This window comes from Mesitornis unicolor, unplaced genomic scaffold (assembly GCF_000695765.1).
Source record: "Mesitornis unicolor isolate BGI_N332 unplaced genomic scaffold, ASM69576v1 scaffold2564, whole genome shotgun sequence".
Taxonomy (NCBI): Eukaryota; Metazoa; Chordata; class Aves; order Mesitornithiformes; family Mesitornithidae; genus Mesitornis; species Mesitornis unicolor.
Genome location: NW_010181903.1, coordinates 16846 through 44679, shown reverse-complemented (window position 1 = coordinate 44679; position 27834 = coordinate 16846). Strand labels below are relative to the sequence as shown.

Below are 27834 nucleotides of genomic sequence, written 5' to 3'. Positions count from 1 at the left end.
ATGTTCTTTGTTACAGAAGAGGAAGAGGAGCAGGTGCCCACCGATGGAGGTACATCTGCAGAGGCCATGCAGGTGCCACTGGAAGAAGAGGAAGATATGGAGGAGGATGAGGCAGTTAATGATGAGAACTACTTGGGCAAGAGACCGTTAGAAAGTCCTGATGCTGAGGAATTTCAACCTGTGAAACGGCCAAAGCTATCTGTTTCCAAAGGAGATGCCTTGGACGGAGCTTTGGAACCACGTGAGCCTCTTAGCTCAATAAATACTCAAAAAGTACCACCAATGCTTTCTCCAGTTCATGTTCAGGACAGTGCAGACTTAGCCCCTCCTTCGCCAGAACCACCGATGTTGGCTCCCATTGCAAAATCGCAAGTGCCAACCCCTAAAACTGTAGAGACAAAACCATTTGTACCCAAACCAAAATCCAAGTCAAGTTCACCAGGACAGAAGACAAAATCACCTAAAACTATGCCCTCGTCAGTGGTAACTGGAAGTCCAATACGTTCACCAAAAACTGGATCCAAAGAAAAAAAGTCACCGTGTCGCTCCAAGAGCCCAAAAAGTCCTAAAAGTCCAAAGGTTCCTGCTCATGTTCCCCAACCACCTGTCAAACCCGAAACACCAAGTAGAACCCCTCTGGCTGCGTTAAGTGACAAGATAGGAAAGGAAAACATTCAAGTAAAACAAGGACAGACACCACCTGAACCTGCCACCAAGCCAAATATTGAAAACCAGACTAAGAAATTACCAGTAATGGACAAGACCATTGATGATTCAATCGATGCTGTGATTGCTCGTGCATGTGCAGAACGGGAACCGGATCCCTTTGAGTTTTCCTCTGGTTCCGAATCAGAGGAGGAAATTTTTACCAGTCCTAAAAGACTTTGTCTTTCAGAGACTACAACTCCTAAACCTTCCATTTCTGCCAACAATGCAAATAAGGCAGGAGGAACTCCAATACCCCCCTCAGGTGGGACCTCAAGTTCAGACATTTCATGGACAATGGATGACTCGATCGATGAGGTCATTCGAAAGGCAAACATGGGGACACCTTCTAATCCACCTACCAACTTCACTTACTTCTCCTCTCCTTCTGCTTCACCGCCGACTCCAGAGCCTCTTCTCAAAGTCTATGAGGAGAAAACCAAGTTGGCTTCATCGGTAGACGTGAAAAAGAAATTGAAAAAGGAGCTGAAGACAAAAATGAAGAAGAAGGAGAAACAAAAGGAAAAAGATAAAGAGAAAAGCAAGGAGAAAAACAAAGAGAAGGAAAAGAACAAGGAGAAGGATAAAGACAAGGAAGGAAACAAGGAAGCGAAGTTTCAGTGGAAGGAACTGCTCAAAGATGATGATCTTGATCCCTATAAATTCAAACTAAAGGACTTTGAGGATGCTGACACAAAAGTAAAGTTGAAAGACGGCAATACCAAAAAAGAGAGAGAAAAACATAAAGATAAAAAGAAAGAGAAAGAGAAAGGCAAAAAAGACAAGGATAAGAAAGACAAAGAGAAACTTAAAGATAAGAGTAAGGAAGATAAGATAAAGGCTCCATCAGCACCTCTTGTGTTACCTCCCAAAGAAATGTCTTTGCCCTTGTTCAGCACACCAACGGCCATGAGGCTTCCCAGCATGTTACCTTCCTTGTCTCCGATGCTTCCGGAAAAACTGTTTGAGGACAAAGAGAAACCAAAAGAGAAGAAGAAAGACAAAAAAGAGAAGAAGAAAAAGAAAGAAAGGGAGAAGGACAAGGAAAAGGAAAAGAAGGAGAAGGAAAAGGAGAGGAAAGAAAGAGAAAAGAAAGAGAAAGAAAAGGAGAAACACAAACACGACAAGGTAAGCTGTTTGGGTGAGTTGGGATGGCGTACTCGGTGGAAAAATGCATATGGATTCTTGTATTGGCTGCTGAGCATTGTTGAAGAGCTTTGAGCAGATGTGTGATTACAGGTTTGGTGGTTTTTAAAAATAACAGCTCCGAGGAAGTCTTCCCCCAAAAGTGTCAGGGATTGTCCCACCTCTTTGGAAGACAAAACCGTGGCAGCTCAGTTTTGTGAATTCGAAATGTGAGATTGTCTTCCAGGTTTTCCTCAACTCACTTTTCACTTTGCGTACCCGGGGCTCAGACTCAGCAACAGCACACACACAGCTACTGTGTGCAGTGCTGCAATGCCCAGATTTTGCTCTGTAGATTTCCACTAGTGAAAGGCCAACAACCGTATCCCTTGTGTATGAACTTCAAATTTCATCTCTAAAAGCCTACCGTTTCCAAGCGTGTAGAAGCCCGTGAGTTACCAGGTGGACAGGCATGAGAGGCAGACTGCCTTCAGATAAACAAGTTCATCAGTGATCTCAGATGATCAGAAGAGCTGCTGAATCCTCTCCTAGCGAGACCACCCCCTTGTTGCTCCAATTTGCCTGAAGTAAGAAAATTGTTTTCCAATTACGGTCTAAATGTTCAAATGTCACCTTTCATTTTGAGTCTTATGCTTGAGAGAGAGAAGGCGAGAGCTAATTTTCAAGTGGGTTGAGCTCCTTCCACTCCTGTGACTCTTACTGATTTACATCAGCCAAAGATAATTTCTTCTTTCCAGTATCACCTAATCTTGAGAATATATTTAATATTTAAGAAATGAAACCAGCATATTTGCATGTTATCAGATTTGAAATCCCATTAGAAACGGCTTCCCTAATTCAGGGTTTGCTCTGAGTTTTTGTCACTTCACCTTATAACGCGCATTAAATTGTTCATATAAAAAAAAAAAAAAGAAGAAAGGGAAGAGATTGTCTTCAAATGTGATAACCTTGGATGCAGGATTTCCTAAAGCTCTATCCTTAGCATTAGGCAGCACTGCACAAGTTCTGGTTTTACCAAGATGCTCTTTACATCCTGCTTTGAGTGTAATACTCGCTTCGTACAAGCTCAGCTTTGGGACATTTCTTGCTTCCTTTTTTTTGCCACTGTACCGTGTTGCGCTACCCGCTTGACTTGAAACAAACTGATGAGTTCAAAACTACGTGTGTTTTTTTAAGTTGGCACGTGGTTCTTCAGTGCAGGATCCAGGTGATCTGGACCACCAAGGTTTGTGTGCTGTGGATGAGTCGGTGATCGACAGGGTGGTGGTGCAGTTGTCCATGGTAATTTAACATCCGGTTTTGGACTGGAACAGCATTTACATGAATTCCCCATTTGGTCTGCGTGCCCCTCATACCTGAGGTGTTTTGTCAGTATTTTCATCGAGAATTTCTGCAGAGATTTCTTTTTCAATTAAAAACATGTATGTATAAAATAGGGACAATATGTTGCTTTTCATACATTCAGTCTTGCATTTCTTCTGCAAATCTCTGTGTCTAGTTTGCTTTAGAGCAATCTAACAGATACACAACCAAATTCAAACTGTAGTAAAGCTTTGGTACAGACTGAACATATATATATATCTTAGGAAAAGGAGTTCAACAGTCATAAAAACTTGGACAAATTAAATTGACAAAGATGCCCATTACCTTGGCAAAAAGTCCCTGTCAAAAGATAAACTTTAAAGCTAGGATGCATGAAAGAGTCCCCAGATAGAATTAAAATTTAAACTGATTCTTGATAGATAAGCTTTTTTTTAAATCCACCTCTTTGCTGCAAGTCAGGATTTTAAAAATAAATTTCCCCTTTAAATCTCTTGAGCGATTTTCATTTTTTGCAAGGCCGCACTGCTGGTGTCCTGGAAAAATGGAGAGTTAGAGCTTTATCAGTTGGTGCCCTGAGGTATGTGGCAAAGAAGCTAAATCCTTGAAGATTAGCAAAAAAAATGCAGCACATGGCAATAAGGGGCTTATATGACTACTAGTATTAGTTCAGGTGAAAGAAGTATTGCTTATACATAAAACTGGACAAATCCACTGACAATGTATTTTTAGTTAGCTACAAAGGAGTCTTATATTGCTGGACTTTACCTCTTTGGTGATTTGGGAAGCTTAGTAATCCACTGTAAATGCTCTTCTGCTGGCCCCAATTCCCAGTATTACTCCAGAATGCTGCTCTTTCGTTTTAACCCCTAAAAGGACATGTTTCCTTAATTTAGCTTTTAGATCACACAATCACTTCTTTAGCCAGCGGTCGTGCTGTAAGAGCAAACGATCAAGTTACCGCTCGGACGTTTAACCTTCCACAGCGCGTCCGCTTCGGAGGTGTGAGCACAACCTGAGCGATGAATTCATGGGCTGCCAGCAGCTTCAGCTCTTGATGCCGGTAGAAAACATCGCATTTCTGTTTCCAATATTGCTGTACTGAAACAAAGGAGGGAATCAATGGTAACATTTCCATTTTTGAGCATTATTATACTAAGCGTGCATCCCATCCTGTTGGGGAATTGAAGCTTTTTTATTGAATTTTCCCTGTAATTTTGCCCCGAGCTGCTGGAGCACACAGAACAACATCCAGTGCTCTGCATCAGTGGAAGAAAGCAGAAGCTGGAAGCATTTGGTGGTGGCACTGAGGAAGAGGAGCTTTCATGTAGGGTTCACTTGCAGCTCTGTGCTCCGCAAGTAAGTGTTGCGGGCTGCCCTCGGAGCCAGAAAAGGAGCCAGCGAGCTGGGGCGCTGCTTTGTGTGCAATACCGAATCAAAAGCAGACAGTTGAAACAGTTACACCCCACTTCTACGGTGGAGATTACCAGGCGTGCTGTAGGAGTGACTGAGCAGCTCACGAAGCAGCTGCTGACCCAGTTTCAGCTAACCTGAATACACTGAGCTGTGAACTGAAGTGGTTGAGGAACTGCTTTATGAGAAACAGAGCCATCCTTGCATCAGGGCAGGGCTTGCCCCAGAGTAAACTGTCCTTGTGCATTAACCAAATCCTGTCATCGATGTAGAGGAAGAGCAGGATTCCCAGGGTATAACTGTGAATGCTCCTTAATTTTCCCTCTGCTCCAGTCACACAAACCCTACACACAAACCCACGTTGTAGAAAGATGCTTCTCTCCCTCTTGTATCAAAGGATAAGATTTAGGATTGTCGTGGAGCCCAGTTTTCCTCTCACAGCAGACTGCAGTGTTGGTATCTGAGCATAAAGAAGTGTTTTATGTGCTTTTCTTCTGCTGCGTGAGGCCACACCACCACGGTTTGGAATATCTTAGTGCTATACAAATAATAATGTGTATTATTAATACAAACCTTAATACACCAGACGGATGACATGGGTATCTTTCTGTGCCGTGTGCTGAAAGCTAAACAGCAGTGCTTGTCCTAGGAAGCTTTGTATTCAGAATAGGCCCTGTAGAAGGAGGAGAAACCTGCAGGAAGAGAGGTAAGATAATCTGTGCAAAGCCATGTGCCTGAGCCTCCTGTACCAGGATTCAGTTCCATGTCTCTGTCCAGTGGATGATGCTACCACTTCAGACTGGGAAAGCAGACAGGAGGACTTACCTATGGGAAGTGGCAGTGAAATCGTTGCAGGCTCCAGGGGCAGGAAGCTGTTGCAACACTCCAGGGGAATGACGTGACAAAAAAAATCGTGCTATATGAACAGAAGAGTAGACAGAGGCCTGTGAAGTAGGCCAATACACGTCCATGGAGAGCTTTATTGAAAAGCATGGTTAACTGTCTCAAACCAGAAACACTCCTCAGGCTGCAGCCCTTCTCTCTCTGGAGCAGACAGCTCCTAACGAACAGCAGCGATTCTTTGGGCAAGGTGCGTGGCACGGGACTTTGTCATTGCCGTTCCTCAACGTTAAATCCTAATTGAGTCCTCCCACTCTGGGATGCTGTCTCCTGCACTGCTTTCTGTGCTTTCAATTGATTGTTTGCCCTCCCTTTCTGTATGAAATCTTTTTAAAACAGATTTCTCTCACTGAGAGTTGCTCAGGTTTCTATTTAGTGTATGCATACGATTTTTGTCTCTCTAAGTTCCTGGACCAAATTCAGCTAAGTGATTATTTTATTAAACACAGTGATGCATGTGCTCAAAATGAGATCAGTCTTTTTCTCCTTCTATATTATATGTACATGTCTAATGTATATGCACTTCTCATATGTGGATATAAGTTGAGCAATCATTACGGTGTCAGCTGTAAAATCTGAGATGATTCTGTACAGGTTTTGCAAAGGAGTAGCTTAATGGGAATTGGTGGTTTTGGCAGATACTGGTTGAAAGAATTTAAGGGCATATTCAAGTCATCTAAACTCCACCAGGTACCGAGGCTGGAAATCAGTTCGTTTGAAAAATAACCATTAGAAACTTCAGCCTCATTGCATTAAGAGGGTCACAGTACATTTATGGGAAGAACCTGGGAAGTAATTGAATTGAAATCTCAGAAGGAAGTGCAAACATCAGTGGGCAACGTATCAAGTTTGGGTCATAGCGTTTCACATCACTGTTTAGAAGTAACTGGAGGTTTTGTGTCTCTAGAAAAATACAGAGTCAGGAAAACTTGTTAACAAAGTGCATGAGCAGGTGCAAATGCAACGAAATTTCAAGTGGACTTCTTAGTCTAGAATCCATATTTGTGATTTGCTATGGCAGGGAGCTCCCAGCAAACTCTGACCATCCGCGCCACAGCACGAAGTGTGAGAGAGCGGCGGTCTCTGTCACAGGGCTGTCTCATTAAGCCGATATACTCTGTTGGGTTAACTCCACCAGTGCTTTCATGTAATTAATGTATTTTGGGAGGCTGCTTGCAGTCTTTGATTGATGATTGTGTTCCCTTGTACAGATAAAGGTGGAACCAGTTGTTCCAGCTCCATCACCGGTTATTCCTCGGCTGACATTAAGAGTGGGTGCAGGCCAAGACAAGATGTAAGTACAAATAAATCCATCTGCAAGGTGTATGCTTACCACAACTCATCCTCTGTCACTTACAGTAGCTCTTATTTTCAGTGGGAAACACTTAAAATTTAGTGGCAAATGACATTCATAGAGCTTTTGACCATTCTAATGAAAAATCAAGCAGAACACTTACCAATAGGAACTTTTTGGACATTTTGCCCCTTTTCTTCTACTGTCCAAGTGGAACCCATTGTCTTGCATCCATCCTACAGTGTTTCCCAGTCCATGCCTTTCTAGGGCACGGATTCCAAGACTCCATCTAAACTCGCATGTTGCCTCCAGTGCCATTTAGTGAGGCTTCCATAATGGACACTTATCCCTAGTGTAACCTACAGCTAAGTTTTGTAATGCTCTTCGTCTAACAGTTGTTTTATGCTTTAAATCATAACAGTTGAAATTCTTTTATACGCCTCTGTCTTATTATAACTGTTGATGATTATTCATGAGTGTACCTAACGCATTTCAAGTGCTGGTTCATTAGCTCCCTAATTATTGGGTGCTGCTGTACAAATAATAGTTACTTTGTGCTGTATGAGTGTAAATAGGATGATCCCTGTCCTGAGATCATGCAGCACAAACAGGTGGCTGGAGAGGCTGGGGAAACCATGTGTCACTGGGCTTTTTAGGCTGGTCCTGTGTTGTATCCGAAGGATTTTTTTAATCAGGTTCTTCATGTTGTTTTTAATGGTGCAGAGCACACTTTCATGGCTGATGGTCAACATAAGCATCAAACAGATCTTTCCTTTACATTCATCATATGAAATATTGCTAATGTAGTTGTTTCTCTTCTATAGCCATTCCGAACTAAATCTCCATCACTAATTTTTCTGCTTTGGAAGTTAAATGACATCTTTGATGGTTGTTCTCTGTTTCTGTGCTGTCCTACTCCTCCCCAGTAGGTAACTGTGACTTTTACTGGTTTGAAGTTGCTAAGGGCCTTCAGCCATTTCTTAGGTTCTATGGGACACCCTCACCCCAAATATCAGACCTTTTTCCTGCTCTTCAACTGCTTTTGCTTTCTTCCTTTCACCATATTTGAGTGTGATCTAAAATCTCTGTGCCTCACGTTGCTGTACACAACCTTCAGCTTTCTCAGAAGAGAAAGGGCCTGTCTGTCCTGCTGTGCAGATTTAAATGTGCACAGCACAGACTGTCCCTTTAAAGCCCACAGATGTATTTTCCTCCTTGAGGAGCTATGGATGCTTTTAAACTCCTCTTTTACAAGGATAGTTTTAAGTGTTCATATGGGAGAAACTAAATCATATTTTCAAGGCAGAACTTCTCACTTAAAGTTCTGAAGCCTTATTTTAGCATAGAATTTGATGAGTGAAAACTGGATGGACTAATGAGTTATTTCTGTTTCCTCTGTTAAAGAAAAGAACGGTTTGGATGCTTTTGGAAGTACTTGAGTACTTATCCAACTGGAGATTGGTTTGTTTGGGGGAACTTCATATAAGCCATCGTCTTTAGTGGAGGTACTGACAGATCTTGGTGAGGCCACAGGGTCTTTCAGGTGTTTGAAGAAAAAGTGTCAGATTGATTGTGGTTGAAATGGAGAGTCACATCACACCATAAACACAGCACAACGGCGGCAACACAAGTTTACTCAAGTAATGCAGCAGTGGTGAGGAAAACACCTGGAAATAATAACCAGGAAACTGGTTATTCTCCATTATTTTGCTTCTTGGCTCCTCTACTTGGACCAACACACAAAGCAGTGATGGCAGTGGCAGATTCCTTATTCCTGTGAACACAAGTACGTATTGCTCCTAGAGTCAAAGCCATCTCTGCATTTCAGGTTGTTTGATTGCAAATGTTCTTACAAGACACATCAGTTCAAAAGAGACAACTATTAATAACGTCAGGTTAATAGACACGAAGATGCACTGCTGCTGAAGGCTGGAGAAACCGATATTGGCAAAACTGTTCTACTTTAGGGGTTCTTTGCAAGTGTTTTCACTGCACAGTAAAACAAGAAGAAAGTAGATTATAATCAAAGCATTTCCATCTTGGTTGTAAACAATTACAGCAATACTTGCATGGATGCCACATTAGAAGAAATTTACTGGATTCCATTCTAATGCAATTAGAGCTAATTTTGTTCTTTAAATGAATAAAAGGTCAGCTAGTAAATCTAGTTTATCTCAAGTCCAGCCTTCAATAAATTGTTTTATTTAATTTGTTGTAAAAGATCTTATCCTTAATGGGTCTAGCTCTTATTAGTTTGCTTGGGTTCTAAAATATTTATGACCACCTTTTTAGATATGATTTGAATGATATCTTGGGAAGGGCTTTTCACTGGTATGTTTTTTCCACTCCAGTGTTATCAAGGTAGATTGCTAACTGAGTTAGTATAGGAAGGAACCAGAGATGCTATCTTTTTTTTTAAAAAAAAGCAAAACAAACCGAAAAACCCACAGCTAGTATAGACTTTTATATTTTAAATCAACTACAAATGATGGGAAGAATTGAGTGCTTTTATTCAATTGCAGCATGGTTTCTCTTTGTCTAGCTATTTTTCCCAAGCACAATCATTTTTCATACACCTCAAGTTTTTAAAAAGCACGCCTGTGGATGAGGTGTTGACATTCCAGCTACTACCACAATTGACATAAACTTCAGCAGAAGTATGTGATGTAATTTTTGATATGTCAGATAAATTTATTCTACATTGAACTACAGTTTTTAAGGAAAAACATATGGATTTTGACACTAATGCCAGACCACAAAGCCAGAATACCACTCACTAGTGCTTTTCTAGTGCTGCTGGGGCTTAGACACTTTTTTGTGAAATCAGGTCTCCAAATATACCTTAAAATATTGGGCTTTTGCTCTAGACTCATTCTGCATTGTATCATATAAGTTCCCTCACTATAAGAAGGATGTTGAGATTCTGGAGCGTGTTCAGAGAGGAGCCACAAGGATGGTGAGGGCTCTGGAGAACAAGCCTGATGAGGAGCGGCTGAGGGAACTGGGCTTGTTTAGCCTGGAGAAGAGAAGGCTGAGGGGAGACCTCATCACCACCTCCAACTGCCTCAAGGGAGGCTGTAGAGAGGTGGGTGCTGGTCTCTTCTCCCAGGTGATGGGGGATAGAACAAGGGGAAATGGCACCAAGCTGTGCCAAGGGAGGTTCAGGTTAGAGAGAAGGAGGAAGTTCTTTACTGAGAGGGTCGTCAGAGGCTGGAACAGGCTGCCCAGGGAGGTGGTGGAGTCACCATCCCTGGATGTGTTTAAAGAGCAGGTAGACGAGGTACTTAGGGATATGGTTTAGGGGGTAGACAGGAACGGTTGGACGTGGTGATCTCGGAGGTCTTTTCCAACCGAGCGATTCTGTGATTCTGTGTGATATCTCTGCCATCAGCAGAGAGTCTGGAACTAGACATGAGAAGGGGAAAGACACGTATTTTAACAGTGTTTAACTGGTAAACATGAGCTGTCACTAATGAAGTTGTCCCTTCTCTTACATAGTTTCAAAGTGAGTAGATATGTGACTTTTTCACAAAAAACCTGCACATATGCTCAGATATATGTGTGTGTGTCCATAAAAAAGTATGTTAAATAACCTGTGAATTGTAAAATAAAATCCTAAAAGGATTAAGGAATAGAAGAATTTTTGTTATCCAGATAGTTAATAGACTCCTCTAAAGCTTTTTATCGCTTGGTAGGACATCAGCCCAAGACCTAACTTAGAGAATCACAAAATCATTAAGGTTGGAAAAGACCTCTGAGATCAAGTCCAACCATCAACCCAACACCACCGTGCCCACTAAACCACGTCCCTAAGTGCCACATCCACACGTTTTTTGAACACCTCCAGGGATGTTCATTTGGAGGCTCGCTCAACTGTGTGATATCCCCATGCGAAAAGCCACCAGCATAGCAAGCTGACATCCTCTGTAGGGAATCTCAAAGCCAAGTGGCTTAAATAGAGACCAAATTACTTTGTGACCAGTAAATGTGACAACTCTGTGTAATACTGGTGACCCAGAAGCCTACTTTTGGGACTAAACGGACAGAGGAACTTGTCCTATTGCTTTCTGTTTTATTATACTGCATTTTGGTGATGGTCCATCTAAGAACTTCTACCACAATAAGGTGCTCATAGCACGTGTTTTTATAAGTTGGCGATATAGCATGTGTCTGAAAAAGTGGAAGCCTGAAAGGAAATATAGCTTGAGAAAATCTCCTCATTGAAGCTGTAGCCCTACCTGAAACACAGCTGGACTGTTGGAGAACTGTATTTTTCATCAGTTTACATGGTTTGAGTCATCACTGCTACTTGCTCAAGAATTTGTTATTTTAAGTACAACCACGGTTGGGCAACAGAATTGCAGTGAAATGGTTCTTTAGAAATACTTTGAGATTCTGTCAAACCTTGTTATCTAACCTTCAGCCTGCAGAGTACCACCAAGTTCGTTATAGGGTAATGTTCTCCAAAAAGATGCCTAAATAATGGCTCTTGTATCTACAACAAGCTTAATTTATGTAAGAGTAGAGCTGCAAACTCTCTAGAGGTTGAATTTTCATGGGTAAACTCCAACACGCAATACGTAATCGGACTTTTAAAAGGTAATGGCACTAAGGGAGAAGAGAAGAAGGAGGTATTAGCAAGTCCATCGATATGCTTTTTATTGACCTGGTTGAAGACAAGAAATTAGGCAACGACAGCGTTGGTGTTCTCCTAAACTCACTGAGGATCTGTAGTTGCTGCTATGACATGAATATGTCTTTTTTCGAAAATTCCCCAAAGCCCTGGGAGTTGTGAAAAAAAAAGCTAGATATCTAAGAGAGAACTTTGCTATTAGCTTCATTTAAACTGCAGTTCTGCCCTATGTAGTTTTCAAGAGTGCATCTTATTTTTACAGTATCATCTTTGGTGTGTACTCAAGGAGCTTTAAATTTTAATAGGGTTGTTCTCATATGGATAAATCAGACCGTGTGAAGAAACTTGAACTTCAGGTGCTATTTAGTGGAGAGCTACTCAGACTTTTGATAATTTAGATTACTGTCTTCATAGTGTTTGCCCACAATAGCTGAATAATGGGGTTCATTAACCTCCCTGTGTCGGCATTTCCAAATTGTTTGCCTCTGGCCTTGGCTCCCAACGTGTGGCTGGGGAGGAAAGGATTGGCTTTTTATTGACTTGTCAAGCCCTAGGTTTGCATTACCGGCCAAGTAGCTCATGACCCATTCCATTTATTTCACTGTTTTGTGGTGGGGAAACAGGTAAAGGAATCCAGCTTGGAAGCCCCTCCTTCCACACGTTTTGATGAATAAGAGCAGTGTTTGGAGCAGTTAAGGCACCGTGACCAAATCCTCCGAAAGACGTAATGCAAGCAGCGTGGAGCTATTGTGGGACACAGCTGTGGGCGGTGTTGGTTACCCTGCGAGAAGTTGCTTATTCAACAGAAAGCTCTGGAGGAGAACTTATTGTGGAATTAAATAGGAGAGAAAAAGTGATACTTCAGGGAGAAAAATGGAGCAGGGTAAACCACTGTTTGGGAAAATTAAACAATAGAGTCCGGGCAGTGAAAGTCTGTGTTTATTGCAGTACTAATGGGTATCCCAATTATTTTACAGTGTAGCACTTAGCAGAGAAAGACGGTGTTCACTGTGCGTTAACAGAAATAACGCTCTGGGTGTCGATCCAGCTTGTGCTGTAAGATGGAAAACAGTGTGGAGCGGTGAAATCATTTTTGATATCATCAATAGACCACCTAAGTGAGGAGGCAGATTAATGAAAACTGATCTTGCTCCACTCCAAGGCTGTGCTTAAGGAATTGCAGTTATCTTTACGGCTTTCCTAAACCTTTATGCATGTGTGTTCACATGTGTATATACCTACCCACATTTTTCTGTTCTGCAGGCTTCTGAATTATTATAAGAGCTGAACTGATTTGCAATGCCTTTTTAAATGCTGGATGTATTTTAATGAAGATATTGTCTCGGGTGTGATTCATATCCCTTTCCCGATTGTTCTTGTTGAGTGTAACGTACTGGCTTCAATCCTGCAGTAAAATCCCCCTGTGTGGTCTTGTATCCATCCGAAAGTCTCTCTCACTGTGGTAGATATTCTCTAGCCTCTCCCTTACTGCAGGATTGCAGCTTTTACATGAAAGAAATTGAAGAATGCCATATCCCTTTTACCAAAACAAGTAAGTGATCATTTTTGTTTGTATTTCTAAAGGTGATTTGGAAGAGGGTTTTTTTCTTCTTTGAGTGTGAGTTATTTCCAACTTCAGATTTAGTCCTCAGCTTGCTGCTTTTCTTTTTTTTTTTAATTACTGAAGCCACCCCAACTCATTATTCATCCTCTTTATGGTAGGTGGTAGGCTGTGGCAAATTATTTTCATTTTGCTGCTGGCCACATTGGGTGATGACTTCAAATGTGAATCCATAAAAGAGCTTGAGTCATTAGAAAACAGAGCAACTTACTGTGAGATTCTTTGATTTTGCTGCTTGTTGCTCAAGAGTAAAAAAAAGTTGTATGCCTCAGTTAAAAAAAAAATACTTGAGGCAGGTTTAGACACATAAGTGAATTGCTTGTGTAAATGGGCATGAGCAGCTGCCCTTATAAAGCACAACAGAAACCGATCAGATACGTGTGAAAGATTAGAAAGGCAGATGGGTATTTGTTTAAAAAACAGTCTTTGCATCCATAGAAGATGACTGCAAGAGAAAAGTACTGATTTCTTCTTGTGTTTGACAGGGGTGCTTCTTTTTATTCACTCTTTGGTTGAAGTTTTTCAACAAAAGCGTGTAAAGTCCATCGACCCAAGGATTCACAGTACGGTTCCTGGGAGCTGGATGTGGACAAGAGGGGCATGGAGGAGTGGCCATCCGTAGACACAAAGGAAAAGGATGATCCTACCTGAATTTAGTCACGTTGTCCTGTGAGCAATTGATCTGTAGCTGTACAGAGCTCAGGACTGGCCAATTTGCTTGATTCTTACAAAAACATTTCTCAGTAACAAGCTGGAAATTACAGTTTTAGAGGTTTCTAAACCCATGCTGGCATAATTTTCTGAAATTTCGTATTCTGCAGTATTTCTCATTAAAGAGGGTTGATGTAGGACTGGTTTACAGACAGGCTTCTGGATCATACATCCTATAACATTTCCCAAAAGAAATGACAACAAAGGGCAGTCTGCAGGGAAGATGCAAGAGAAAGCTTGCAGAGAGCTCAGTGGCATAAACATGTTTTACCAGCTTCTGGTTTTGCTGTTGAGAGCTCAGCAGAAGGGGATGATGCCAGGTGGTTTTCACATCGAAGCTCTGAGCAGCTTGATATTGATGATAAGAGAGAAACGAAGATGAAAGATACCAAGACGCCACGCTACCAGCTCAGTTTTGTTTTGTCAGACTGGCAATGAACCATCCGGAGATGTAAGTCAGTACGGTGAGAAAGAATGGGAGGGAGATTGAAGAGTCATCGGCAGAAAGATGTTTGTGGTGGCTGGGAGAAGTACCCTGGTGTAGCAGATACGGAGGGTGGAGGCCAAGGGCACAGCTCTATTTCACTTAAGGTGGTGAAAGAATAAACAGTAGAAAACCTGTAATTCAATTTCAAGAGTGCAAATGTCCGTAAACCAAAGGAGTTAGTTAGAAACATCAGCTGGACTGGAGACCTGATGGATTCCAAAGTGGAGTTTTCTGCCTGTGGGAAGGGGCCACTAGTACCAGAATTACTACGGAGTGAATTGTATCGATAACCCCTTCCAAAAGGGAGTTGGGAATAAGCATTGTACCTCTAGGAGAAAAGGGCTTAGCAAAGATGTTACATCTTCAAGGCAAAAGGCTGTGCAGGTGAAGTCAGGCTTGGCAGAAGTCAAGTTGAGTTAACTGTTAGGAAGGATATTGAGCAAATAGGAAAAGAAGGGAACAAGGGGGACCGTGGAAATGAAGACCGAGAGGAGATGAAGGGTAATGTAGGTATGAGCCAAGAACAGAAAGAATACTTTCCTGTGATCCTATGTTCATTCTGTCCTTTACTGAGAACTAAGACAAAGTGGTCAACAGCAGTAAGTTGACGGTGGTGGAAGTTACCAGAATGAATCAGAAAGCAAATTATAGAGACCTTCATGCACTGGAATCAAGGAATGGGATCATCTTTCTCCCAAGTTCTAGAAGAACTGGGTCATGAATTTGCGGACTCGGTGACAAGTAATTTTTAATACGTTTCTTTTTATTTTGAAATGCAGTATTTGTTAAATCTATTTTTAATAAATAATAGGAAAAATAGAAGTGCTGAAGAAGGGAAGAAAAGTAATCTGGACACCTGGTGACAGTAGTACACATAATTATAGACCAAATTTTATAGGAAGAGTTGATTAAAGTCTTGAAAGTACTGGAATAAAGCACAAAAGAGGAGTGAGCCATACCAACAGGTTTGATATCCATCTTTGATAAAGCAACTGATTTTCTAGGTGAGGCTTCTCCTCCAAGGGAAAATCTCAGTTTTGGTGGAGAAGAGATGGGAAACTCACACGTGTGTAGCTGAAATACAGTTGACATCTGTCCTACCTTTGGAAGAAGGAATACTCTCTTCTGGATGAGAAAAAGATAGCAAATCTGAGCTAGATTTCAGGAAAATGTTTGATATTATCACACAGAGCATCCATAGTGAAGCTGGCAAAGACAGGATTAGCAGAGGAACTGCTCAGTAGCAAGGAACTGGCTCAAAGGAGGATAGCAACTGAGAGTTGTAAGAGAGCTTAACTACCCCAGGAGGTACTAGTGAACACACTCGAGGATCTATTTCAGGACTGGTTTGATTTAATAATTTCGTTTACAATTGTGTCACAGAAGGAGGTAGAACACTGATGGTTTTTGTTGGCAGTAAGGTTGACAGACCATGTCAATACAAATGAGGATCTGATGATTGTCTGGAAAGAACTGAATCCCCTTGAACAGAACGGGGAAATGGTGTTTCATTCAGTAGATTAAAAAATGCAGTTACAGCTTTGCGTTTGAAATGTACCAATAGAAACCTTGGCCAGAAGTAATGAGCTGCTCAGTAGGTGTAGCACTACAGTAGGTGCATTAGGTAAGAGAGGGATCACTAGTTGATCCCAGAATGACAGTGGCCAACATGATACAAGCGTGACCAGAGGATGCATTGCAAGAGGCAGTTTTAGCAGAAATAGTGGAAGTGTCGAGGGCATCACATAAGAACCTGTTGCTACTTCATCTGAAATGTTATGTTCAGTTCCTGAAGGCAGCTTGCATTCAGGAGGGATGAATTGGGAAGAGCAGGTGCAGAGGAGGGCTTGGAGCACTGTTAGGGGGAGCATAGGGCACTCTGTGTTATGATAGGGGAGGAGAGCAACTTTGTGTGTTTAGTCTAGCATGTGAAGAGGGGATGTGATTGCTGGCTACAAATACATCGGGCAAGTAAACGTTTTGGAGGGAGAACGCTCTTTAAGCTGAAGAACAATGTTGGCACAAAAACAAATGGGAATTAATTAGCTATGAATATAGGCTGGAAATGAGCAGAGGTTGCTGTGCCACCAGAGCAGTGAGATCCTGGAGCAGCGTGATGGTGGGGACTAAAAGATTAACTGGTTTTAAGATGAAGTGCAATAAACTCGTGAATGGGATTAGGTGACAGTGATGCCTGTGAAATCACTGGACTCGTTTGCCCAGGAAGGGATGTTTGTGGGGTTTTGCTGTAGTGAAGAAATGAAGAACGAGCTGTTGAGTTTCATGTACACCACTGAAGGTCAACACGCTTACCTGGAAGTGGTGCCATTTGTAGGAGACCAGGCGGTGTCCACAAAAACGAATGGTATCTTGGAATAAGTGTTCAAAGTTCATTTTCCTTGGTAGAAAAGAATCCCACGTTGCAGGCAATTTAGCACATGAAAATATTTATATTATTTTAATCTCCATTTAAGTACTGAAGTTTTTTCACTTGCAGATTTGCTAGGGGCTCCACTGGAGGTTTGATACATTTTGGCACTCTGCAGACGCACGAGTCGGTCAGAGTGTGTATTTGTGGAGTTTGTATTTGCCAATATGACTTGTTTGTACAGAATAAAATATTCATCAGGGCATAAAAGATAAAAACTAAATTTCCCTTTCTAAAAGTAATATGGGGATTAGCCTACATTACAGAGCTTGAATTACACCGATTCTCCTCCAGGGTTGGAATCAAATTTTCAAAATCACCTGTAATCTGTGAAGAATCTAAACCATATGGAAATCTTCCCAATTCCCCTAGGTGTTTTTGACACTCTTACCCATATGTCTTGGAATATTTAGTTTTCTTCTGGTGCAACAATCTCAGTCCCAGGTGTGAGATTTCTCAGTAATAAAATAGCTACACCACTTAACTTTCTAGCGTCAAGGAACTCATATCAGTTATATCGATACTAATAGATAATAATATTACTCGTAATAATCCGAGTGAGTTGTACCAGTTTTAATTAGGGCGGTGCAGTTGATGGTGTCATTTTCCTGTGTACAAAGACCCCTTTTAGATCCTGCTCTTCGCTTAAAATGGGTCATGGGTTCAGAAAAGAATTAGGACTTTTCGAATGTTTTTCCTTTGGGCAGAGAAACAGCTTCTTTGGAGCTCTGCCTCTGAGAAACAAAGCTCGCTGTGATTTTTTGCTAGGCCTTTCAAAGTACTGATGCAGCAGTTTTTTGGAGCTCATCACCCATAGCAATCATTCGGCCCGGTGGCTCATATCCTACTTTTGAAAAGCCATTTCCTTTCGGTGCACATGTCTTTTCCCTGTCTTTATATGAAGCAGTCAATGGAGCTTTCAGCCGTAAGGATCAGAATGAAATCAAATAAATTACTTCCAAAGATAGGAAACCATTTCACACCTTGGACCCTCATTTTGCTCCTGATGTAGCGTGTTGCAGCTCGTGCCGGTTATTGCCGATTATAAACCAACGGACCTGTCGTGTCACTTAAAATCTTGGTACAAGATTTTGCCTGCAAGCCAATGCTCCGTTTTCCTCCTGTCTGGGTTTGGATCTGTAGCTGTGAATGGGGTGATTGTCCCGGGGTAGCGATGGAAATGAGTAATGATGCACTCGACCATTGCGAAGAGGTGCGTCGATACATGAGTTCAGTTATAACTGCACTGAGGTTCTGTAAGAAATACAGTTCCTACCAGCATTTAAAAAGAAATCCGAAGTGGATTTAGGTTGGACACAACCAGATACACAGTGTTTACATTAATTCTTCTGGGGTTTTTTTTTAAAGGGAGTGGTAGCCAATAGTTATGGTTTATAGAGACTTTTATTGCCACTTCTGTTCACAGAGTTTTCTCACACCCCTTCATTCTGGAGGAACAATTTTGGTTCAAAAACAACTTCAATTTACTTTTTAAGCTTTCAGTGTAGAACATGTTTGTGATACGTTGTCAGGCAAACAAGGTAATTCTTGTCTCAGGTCTCTGAGTGTGTTGATGGTGCTTGATATTCATTTGTATTTGATTACCTGAAACAAATATTAATCCAGCCTCAGTTTTAGAGTTTTTGAATTGAAGTGGGGAAGGAGGTGAAATTTTGTCTTACTCAGTGTGGTACTTGCAGACTTCTAATATATAAGTGCTGATTTTGGAAGCATAGGAAAAATGCATTTGAGAAAGTAGGCAAGGATACCTGTATAATGTCCAGCTGTAGAGCGTAAGTCCTATCAGGGACCGGGGTACCAGGAGGATCGAAGCTTTGCTGTGGTGAGTGCCGCCTACTTGCTGTGTGCTCTGTGCCTCACTTTTCCTGTCTATAAAATAGAGCTCATAAATCTTGCCATCATTTACATAGTGTTTTGATATCAGGTTTCTCTCCAAGTCTGAAGTAACATTAATTATTAGTCGTGGGACTGCTATTTCCCTTTGATTTCTCCCCACCTCCGTCTTGCCATGTATGCAGCCCCTTTTTCAAGACGGAGGACAGGCTAAACCACCCTCGCTGAGATTACTCCATCACCTCTAATGGTGTAGCACGAAGCCATTCATTTCTCCGCTCCGGAGTCTGAAGTCTCTGAACTTCATTAGCCCAAGGGAGTGGTAGGCCCAAGCGTGCTCCGAAATGCCGATCTCCTGTTTTGATAACTGAGCTCTAAAATCAAGATAAACAAGCTGCCCTATATACTGAACACGTCCTAATTGCACACTTGAAGCAAACCAGCCAATCGATGAGTGTGTGTCACCCGCTAATGAATATTTGGAGTTTTAGAAGATTTCATACGTGATATTCTTTGTAGCTTCTGCAGTTATTAGCAGAGCGGCTCCGAAGACCCTGTGAAGGAGGAGAACCTGGCTTTGTCCAGACCAAGAAACTGTAATTTCATTTCATGTGTTAGCTGGGCATGGTCACTCTTATTCAAATTGTATTAGCTAATACTTCTCTAAAACTGTTTACACTGTGTGCAAAGTTGTGTTTAAAGTCCTATTAGCCAATGCATTTCCCAGTCTAGACTTGGGGAGGGATGACTCCCTGAAGAACTCATGGCAGGACTTTGTTTACTTGCAGGGGGTACAAGAGGGAGGCGGAGAAAGAAGGGGTAACGATGTTTGAAACCATCCAAATGACTTGAGCGGAGACAAATATTTTGCTGTCTGTCCCTCTCCTCGCTTGTATTATTGCTAAGATTTTTTTTATTGAGAGGTGCCTCTCAAGTCATGAGGGTGACTTTACAAACCATGGGAGTACTGGCACCAACCGAGGTCTTAGGCGTCCAGCATTGTAGCCAGGGCTCTCTGTTGGAGCAGTGGAAGGAGGAAGACCCAGAAGAAACATCTGAGTTGGGGTGGTCGGTTGCTCTGGCAGGAGCCCCAGGGAGCCACATGCTGAGACTTCCATTGAACCAGAAACCCATCATGGACGTTCAAGAGCCAAAGTGGAAGCTTTCTTGGCAGGAGATAACAGTGGCTTCTCATTTGTACCCCACTAACAGGAGAAGGAGGCTGGATTTGATGTGTAGATTGATCCCAGGATGGCCTGATAATAGGATTTCCTTCCTTCTGCAAGTCACAGACTATTCAAGTTACGGGTCCTGCACTTTGACTCATTTCTAAACTCCCTTGGTTTTGGTTTTCTTCCCCGAGTCTCAGAAGGGAGATGGGATGCTACAGTTGGCAGCTGAGGCAGGAATACCAAACTTGTTGCTCTATTTCCCTTCACTAAGTCTGTTGTTACTGTAACGTGCCAGAGTTCTTGCCATTTAGTAGTGCAAGTGGCATATCTTGGGAGAAAACCACTATTATCTCAGCCAGGTGTTAAATACTGTATAATTCCAAGCCTTTCTCCAACGGTGGCTTGGATTATTGACTTGAAATGCCTCCGATCGTGGTGCTACCACGCTTTGCCTGTCCTGAGAGAGTTGCAGTAAACTGTGAAGTTGAATGTAAAATTCCCTCTGACGGTGGAGCTGGACTTTCCTGGTTCTGAGGAGTTGTTGTAATTTGATTTTTGTCATGGTTTTCCTACATGTCTCTGTTTTTTGGTTTCTTAAGAGATCCTCCTCTCTGGAATGTGTAACCTTTCTTTAAATCACCTTCTTCCTACAGTACTGTCACAAATAAATTAAACTCCCACAGTTACCATTTAAATATAAATAAGTTAGTTAAATGATTTACCAAAATGTGGTAAAACAAATAGACCTATCCTGTATTTTGTTTGAGGGTTTTTTTTTTGTTTGTCTTCTTCAACATCCTTTTCCTTCTCTGTATGTTTCTGATCTAGAGCCTTATAGCAAGGGCTTCTTGTGCCTTGTCCATTAAACTGCACGCACATCAATATCACTGTGTATCAACATTCATTAATAAACGTTGGGTCCTGTACGTATCCCCCTTCCCGGGCAAGATTTTTCTATAGTGTGTATTTACTAGAGCTACATCCTGTCTACTTCAGCTACTCGAGTAAGTAGCAATATTTTAACTGCTGAGTATATAGTATGCGTCATTTATTTGTCCTGACTAGATCCACTGCTGATTTCATAAACATCTGGGGAAAGAAATACCAAACTAGCAAATATTTGGAGAACCCCCTAATGCAGGATCTTAAGAGGATGGTATCGTCTCGCAGTTTGAAGATTAAAATCAGTGCTGTTCACAGCTGATTAACTTTCCTTTCTAATATTTCCCATAAATTGAGCTAATGTAATAAAACTTAACGAAACCAGGTTTAGTAAAGCCACAGAGAATATTTATATGACAGCGAGCTACAGAGTGGTTCAGGCTGTCCTGGCGTTCACTTTGCAATGGCTTTGTGCTTTATTCTGTCCAGTGGATGGATGTAGCAATGACAGCAGCCCTTGTGTTGGGTTGAACCAGCCTGTTTGCTGACTCAAAGGTGGTGTGAATTAGCTGCACTGTATTTTCTTTATATCCAGTTGGTGATTGATCATTGCTTTCTTTCCATCAACTGTAACCATTCTCATTTTTGGTCCACAGAGTCATCAGCAAAGTGGTGCCAGCTCCAGAGGCCAAACCTTCTACTCCTGTGAACCGGCCCAAAACACCTCCACCGGTACCATCACCGGTACCGGCTCCCGTTCACGTCACCCCTCCTCCAGCTCCTGCTCCTCCTCCTCCACAGGCAACCGTCTCGCCCGTCCTGATCCCACCGCCCTCTCCAGCCATCTCTGCCACAGGAAGCTCCAAAGCTCCGGTTAGGAGCGTGGTGACTGAGACCGTCAGTACGTACGTGGTAGGTAACACACGCTGCCGTGTTGTGTCCCACGGCCAGTGACATTTGTCTCTTGAATTGGTGAGTTCCTGGGTGACTCATCATCTCAAACTGATGGTACCCGGACGTACGATGTTGCTCTCTATTAAGCTACTCTTTATCTGGCCCTTGCTGCCATGTGCATGTTTTGAGGGGTTAGTAACTTAATTAAAACACTGCTACTTGAACTGGTTTTTTTTCTTCGTTCCCAGTTCAATGTTTAAACTTCTTCTAACAAGTCCAGTTATATCCCACTTGTTATTTTTTCTACTGAGCTAGAGCATTTATTTTTGGAGGCAGCGATTTTTTTATAGATGCTTTCGTAAGTGCTGAATTGAAACCTCAAATGTCAAACTCGCCATAGATTTTGCTGTCAGTCAGGTGAAGCATAAAACCATCATACAACATCAAGAATTTGACTTAGCTCTCATTTGAAATGTGTGGAGTCCTCTAATCTCTGTTCTGGTTTCTTCAACTTACAGAAATTGCAGGTGTTTGTGCATCTCAGAAAGTCTGTAGATAGTTTATTAGTCTACAGCTCATTAGTTTTATTTGACATAGGCCCTGAACCTGGCCACTCTCTGGTAACATTGAGACATCTTAATTCCTCTAGAAGTCTCCCATCCAACATGATGTAGGAACTGCATTCTCTGGAAGAACATGGACGTACCTCTGGGCTGTGCTACTGGAAATTTCTATCGTAATGCAATGTAAAATGAAAGTCCTGCCCTTTTCTGGCCACGGAAGAGCAGCAGATACCAGTAACAACGGCAGCAGCGGTGTTATCCACCCTGTCCTGGCCAAGTTCCAGCTTGACTGGTGACGCCTTGCTTATCTGCAGTGGGTAGCAGTTTAGAAAGTCTCACCATTGGAAACACCTGAAACTTGTTTTTATTGCACTTTCCTGTGCTTTAATTGCAACGTATGCACGATTTTTCCCCTTTTCTTTTTCTTAATTCCTGTTTTTATAATGATTCCTAGTGTAAATCTACCCTGCCATTTTCTAATGGAAAAGGTGCTCTTCCCTGCCAGACTTAAACTGTTGTATCGCGTTACTGGCCTCTATTTAAACAGCTGCTACATTTCACTCCTGAGTTAGTTACAGCACCAGACAGACGCACAGAGGCTGGGCACATCTTTAGGGTGCAGGATACACGTCCTCACCTTCCGTATCACAGGTGTAAAGGCAGTGTCACTGTTACAGTAGTGCCCAGAAGCTTGGAAATTCACTCTAAGAGAGAAACATTTTTAAAAATACTGTATTACATCCCATTTTCTTCGGTAGGCATTAAAAACAAATACTTTAGAGATGGTGTTAGTTTAAAGAAGGAAAACCTGGAACTTTTCACAGGTACTTGCAGTGGTAACACTCTTAGCACATTATGGAGATTTCGAGGACGTGTAGGCTCCAGGTTATTTCTCTCTTTCTTCAGCATCATATTTGAAACCAAGACTTTACTGCATTAGGATCCCTCTATGAGCACAGGCAGAGAGACTTGTGATGCGAGATGTTTACAAGGCAAAAAGCTGAGAGAGAGGTTGTGGCAGAAGGGAATAATTAATTACTCTTAGCCCCTTGTGCAAAGGGAATCCAGGACGCGGACGAAATGGCTTTCCCCAGGTCGCATGGGAAAGCGTTTCCAGAGATAAGGTTGGAGCCAGAGGTGCACAACTCCCTTCTGCAGGGGAGGACGGGAGGTTGATGTTACAGTTTAAAAAAGAATAAAATATATGATGTGGGATCTCCCTGTAGGATAGCATCTCAGTAAGTGTACTCTGATCATTAACTCCCAGCGGTTTGTACTAAAATAGCATGCAGCCATCACATACTGTTCCTCCTTCCACGACCCTTGGCTCATTAGGGAACGAGAAGTTACGCAATATTTTTAACATCGTCATCCAGCAGCCCGAGCTCTTGTTTAACAAACAGCCCGAGGTTTCAGTGCTGATGGACCACCCTGCCCCTCCCCAGCCCCTGGGAGCCTGAGGCAAGTATTTTGCAGACAAACATCCCCCCTGAAAAGCTAAGTTTAGAAACATGCCTACGCCTGGCACCGCCAGTGCCCAAAACAGGCAGCCCCTGGAAGGGGAGGATGGTGCAGGCACAGCCAGGTTGCTCGAGCAGGTTGTACAGGGCTGTAGCTGTCAGCTTCTCTGCAGCCCCACGGTGCAGCATCCCCTCCTTCCCCAGCAGGATTAGCCCACTGAAATGGCTACGGACCTCTACACGCCGGGCACAGATTTATCTACAGAGCAGATGCTTCTCTACCAACTCAGAATGACTTTGCGGATGTGAGATTAGATGTGTAGATAGCAATGATTATTGCAATCAGTCATCTTTAAAATCAAGTTTGGTGTATGATGTTGCCTACTCCATTTCACTGGTGGGAAGGGGATCGTTCCCTGCTTAATATTCCCGGGCTTTGTGTTTTCTAGTTTTAAATCACACAAAAACATTCAGCGCTTTAAGAGCAGTCAGTCAGGAGTGATGTGTTGGTTGCAGCGCTGGTACATTCCTATTGATTTTTTGGGTAGTGATGTAAGATGTACAGACCACCATGTAGTGGCTTTTTTTTTTCTCCCTAGAAACATTTGGGGCTTTACTGCTTTTTTGTATCATTTTTGGAAGCTGTCCGGATAGCAGAAAGTTACTGCCTTGCATATGTATAAATGCACTAATGCACAAAAGCTGAGAACTAAACAGTTTATGTCTTTGAGATTCAGTGATAACGTGCAAATCTTCATACAGGAATGATAAAATTAGGGTAATAGCCCAGACATTTTAGACTTTGTGTTGTTAATTGCACTTCTCTGGGTGGATTTCGTGACATTTTGCGTGTCTGTTTTTACCAAAGAACGGTTAAAGGAACCACTTGAAATTTAAAAATACAAATAATGGGTCTAGCAGGATATAAACATTAACAAAAATTTCATAAAGCTCTGAATATGATAAGTCCAGCCAGCAGCTGCCTAACGCTGTAAATGATCTGCTCTCTTGTTTGCTTTACCCTTCAGTAAATTGTACTGTGGCATAAATGTCATAAGGGGAATGGAAAGTTACTCAGTAACAACTTTTTTTATATCCTGATCTTATCAGCTCGTTGAAGTTGAAGACTTTGGCTAATAAGTAATACAGCAACATACACACACGGCACTGTACATTTGACATGCGTGTGGGACTGTTGTCCTGCGCAGGAAGCTGCCGTTGCTCGTTCTTGCCATTAACAGGGCAGAATTTAAAAAGTCTTGATGGTACAGACAGAGGAGGAATTGTGTCCGTAAGCCCTGGCTGCTATACGTGAAAGTCTGTGCTTAGGTCGGGTGGTGTAACTGGCTTTACTGGTTTACAGGACACTACAGAAAAATGCATGCTTTTGTCGTCATGTACAGTACGGGCAAATCAATTAAAACGTTAACGCCGAGCGCTTGCGATCAGAGAATTCATAAATAACAACGGTGGCCGCTGAACAGCGTGGTCGGATAAGCAAGAAACTCGGGTTTTTTTAAAAAATGTTGATTTTGCTGCCTGCTCAACCCTGCAAACCAACTAACTTTCCATTTTCTTTGCACCAGATCCGAGACGAGTGGGGTAACCAGATCTGGATCTGTCCTGGCTGTAACAAGCCAGACGATGGCAGTCCAATGATAGGTTGTGATGACTGCGACGATTGGTATCACTGGTGAGTTGCTCTCATCCATCCCCTCCTGCCGTTCCCTGGCAGATCGGGGCTGTGTTATTAAAACCCCTTTTTTTTTTTTAATGATTCGTGATGTTGGGAATATTTGAATGGCTTCGCTGTGTCCAATTTAATCATCAGGAAGATATTTTTCTCTCTCTTTCTCTGGAATTTGCAAAAGCAGATTTTAAGCTGTGAAGGAGAGTTACTTTTTTAATTAATGGGCACTGGTGATAACAGTTGTTTTTGAAACTGCTGGGAAATATTGCTGATTCCGGTAATTTTGTGAGAACCACAGGATTACGAGCGCAGTGTATACACATAGACATTTCAAATTATGAAGCATTGTACGAACAGTAATATAAATGTCAGCTCTTATACAAGGGTTGGAGGGAATTAATCACTTTTTAGGCGTGTTCTTAAACAGCTACATAAAACCATAAGGTTTTTTGCAGATGTGTTAAAAAAGCATTTGAAATGATTTGAAATCTAGCCTGTGATACCTGAAAGTGCACTTGTATTTTTTAGTAAAAGAGCATTTCTTATCCGAGTGTCCTTTCGATGTTTCTTTTTCTTTTTAATTTCAAAGCAAGTCGTTTTTTAGGCTTCTGTTCCATCATTGTATTAATTAAGATAATTATAATATAATTGCTGTATAAATCTGAAGGCCACATCTTGTCTCCCACTGAAAAGCTTGCTGTATTTGGGTAAGAAAGAAAAGTGCCATCACTCCACTGACGCCACACGATATTCCCCTGTCCTTCGCAGGCCTTGCGTCGGGATTACGACTGCACCCCCAGAAGAGATGCAGTGGTTCTGCTCCAAGTGTGCCAACAAAAAGAAGGATAAAAAACACAAGAAGAGGAAGCACAGGGCACACTGAAAGGCTTTGCGGAGGACTGAAGTCGTGCGGTCGCCGCGGCACCTTCTGCCCCGACTCCCATGCGGGGGGGTGTCCAACCTGCTCGTGTCTCACCCCCGTCACCAACTGCTGGGGTTACGACTCCGGAGTGGCTCAGGGGCGAGGAGATGCTCTCTGTCACGGGCTGTTGCGTTTTGCAGGCGATCAGAGCCCAGGGGGGTGGATTTTGGTACATTCAGATGCTGTCTTTTGCCTACCAAGGGCAATTTGCACAGAGCCATACGAAGACTTCGGTAGTTCATGGTACCGCTCCTGTGGCTCAGCAGCAACAAAGTGAATGTTGTAAATACAGATACCTGTCCTATTCTTTCTCGATTCGTTATTAGTCCCTCTCGAGCAGTAAGGTGCTGAGAGGAGGGGAAAATGTAAATAGCGGTAAGTTGTAAACTGAGGAGACCTTCTGGAATGATTTCTGTAGTCTGGATGCAGTTCAGCCTCTACTCCTGCTGAGCCAGATAATCACGATGTAGAAATAAGAAGTGGCTGGGGTAAATATTTTTGTGACGAGAATATATGAAGCTTTTTTCCTTGTTTTTTAGTACTAACATAAAATAAACACGTTCAAGCTTTTGTGATATATCTTCTATTTTTAAAAAGAAAAAAAAGTTTCTATTGCATCAATTTTTTTCTTCCGTGTGAGTTTATTTCAGTGGACCCGTAATATATTTTCTACGTTGGTTTTTGGTTTTGTTTTTTTTAGTCTTCGTCAACGTACCTTTTCATTGCTTGTACATTTCATCGGTGTGTAAAAACCCTTCCCATTAAAAGATTTTCACATGTGTAAATACCTGATATTTATAAAGTACCTTTTTTTAATTACAGTTTAGAACTGGAGGATTTTTGGTTTTCCTTTGCCTGACAATACAAACCTAGCAGCTATCCGGAGCCCTCGCGACGTGCGCCTGCCCTTATGGCTTTAAGGGATTGGTGCGATCTGCCCCGGTGGTGCGCGCACGAGGAGTCGGCCAGCGCCATAATTAGGCCTCGATTCAGACACTTAAACGTGTGGTAACTCCTTAAGAAGTGAGTAATCCTATTGCCTTCAAGGAGCCTGTTCCCACACTTGGTTCTACATCTGCTTAAACGCCTTCTGAATTGAGAGCTTAGGCCAGGGGGCTCTGCACTTTCAATGGTGGCTACAGCGTGGTAATCTGTAGCTGAGCTTTTTCCCACCCCCTCTTCTTTCTTTGATTTTTAAACAAATGGTCGTGAGTTTGCCAAAACGCGTGTGGATGGAGGAGACGCAGAACGGCGTCGAGGCAAGAAGATGTGTCGCTCTTTTTTGTTTATCCCCTTGGAAAGACCGATAAAGTGAACGCGAGCTGTATTCCTCATCAAAAATGAAGGGGGATGTTGCAGAGGAAACAAAACCAAGGCAGTATTACATATTGTGGTGCAAAGGGTCAGAGACTAAATAAAACGTAAGAATGAATCTGGAAAAAAACGCATCTCTTTTGTTTCTGAGGGCATAGGGAACATGTAGATCTCCTTGGTTAATCTGGAGATACTTCTCCTTTAAACTGTACAGTGAGGAACATCTGATGTTTGAGAATACGGCCCTTTAACCTATTGTGCAGATATTAAGAGTTATTTTTTAAATGCGTCCAAATTGATATTAATGAGGACGAATTAGTCATGTTTTTAAAAGTACCCGTCTAGTCAGGGAAATGAGGCTTTGCTGATAGAACTGTTAAATTGCAAATCAGTGGAGATACGGATGAAATTGGTTTATTAAAAGT

General features: G+C 42.1%; 1 protein-coding gene across 1 annotated transcript; it reads left to right on the top strand.

Annotated features, from left to right (window-relative positions):
- On the top strand, nucleotides 1-26672 carry TAF3 (TAF3 RNA polymerase II, TATA box binding protein (TBP)-associated factor, 140kDa). The gene is made up of 5 exons (XM_010183571.1): nucleotides 1-1833; nucleotides 6696-6778; nucleotides 21223-21478; nucleotides 25070-25176; nucleotides 25942-26672. Exons 1-5 carry the CDS (start codon nucleotides 1-3, stop codon nucleotides 26054-26056), a joined length of 2394 nt encoding a protein of 797 aa, XP_010181873.1. The 3' UTR covers nucleotides 26057-26672.
- Nucleotides 26673-27834: the final 1162 nt, after the last annotated feature.

Excerpts from the sequence above, each read along its gene's own strand:
- TAF3 (XM_010183571.1), top strand. The coding sequence starts at position 1 with ATGTTCTTTGTTACAGAAGAGGAAGAGGAGCAGGTGCCCACCGATGGA. Across the intron at positions 1,834-6,695 it reads AGAAACACAAACACGACAAG|ATAAAGGTGGAACCAGTTGT; the intron begins GTAAGCTGTTTG and ends TCCCTTGTACAG. Across the intron at positions 6,779-21,222 it reads GGTGCAGGCCAAGACAAGAT|AGTCATCAGCAAAGTGGTGC; the intron begins GTAAGTACAAAT and ends TTTGGTCCACAG.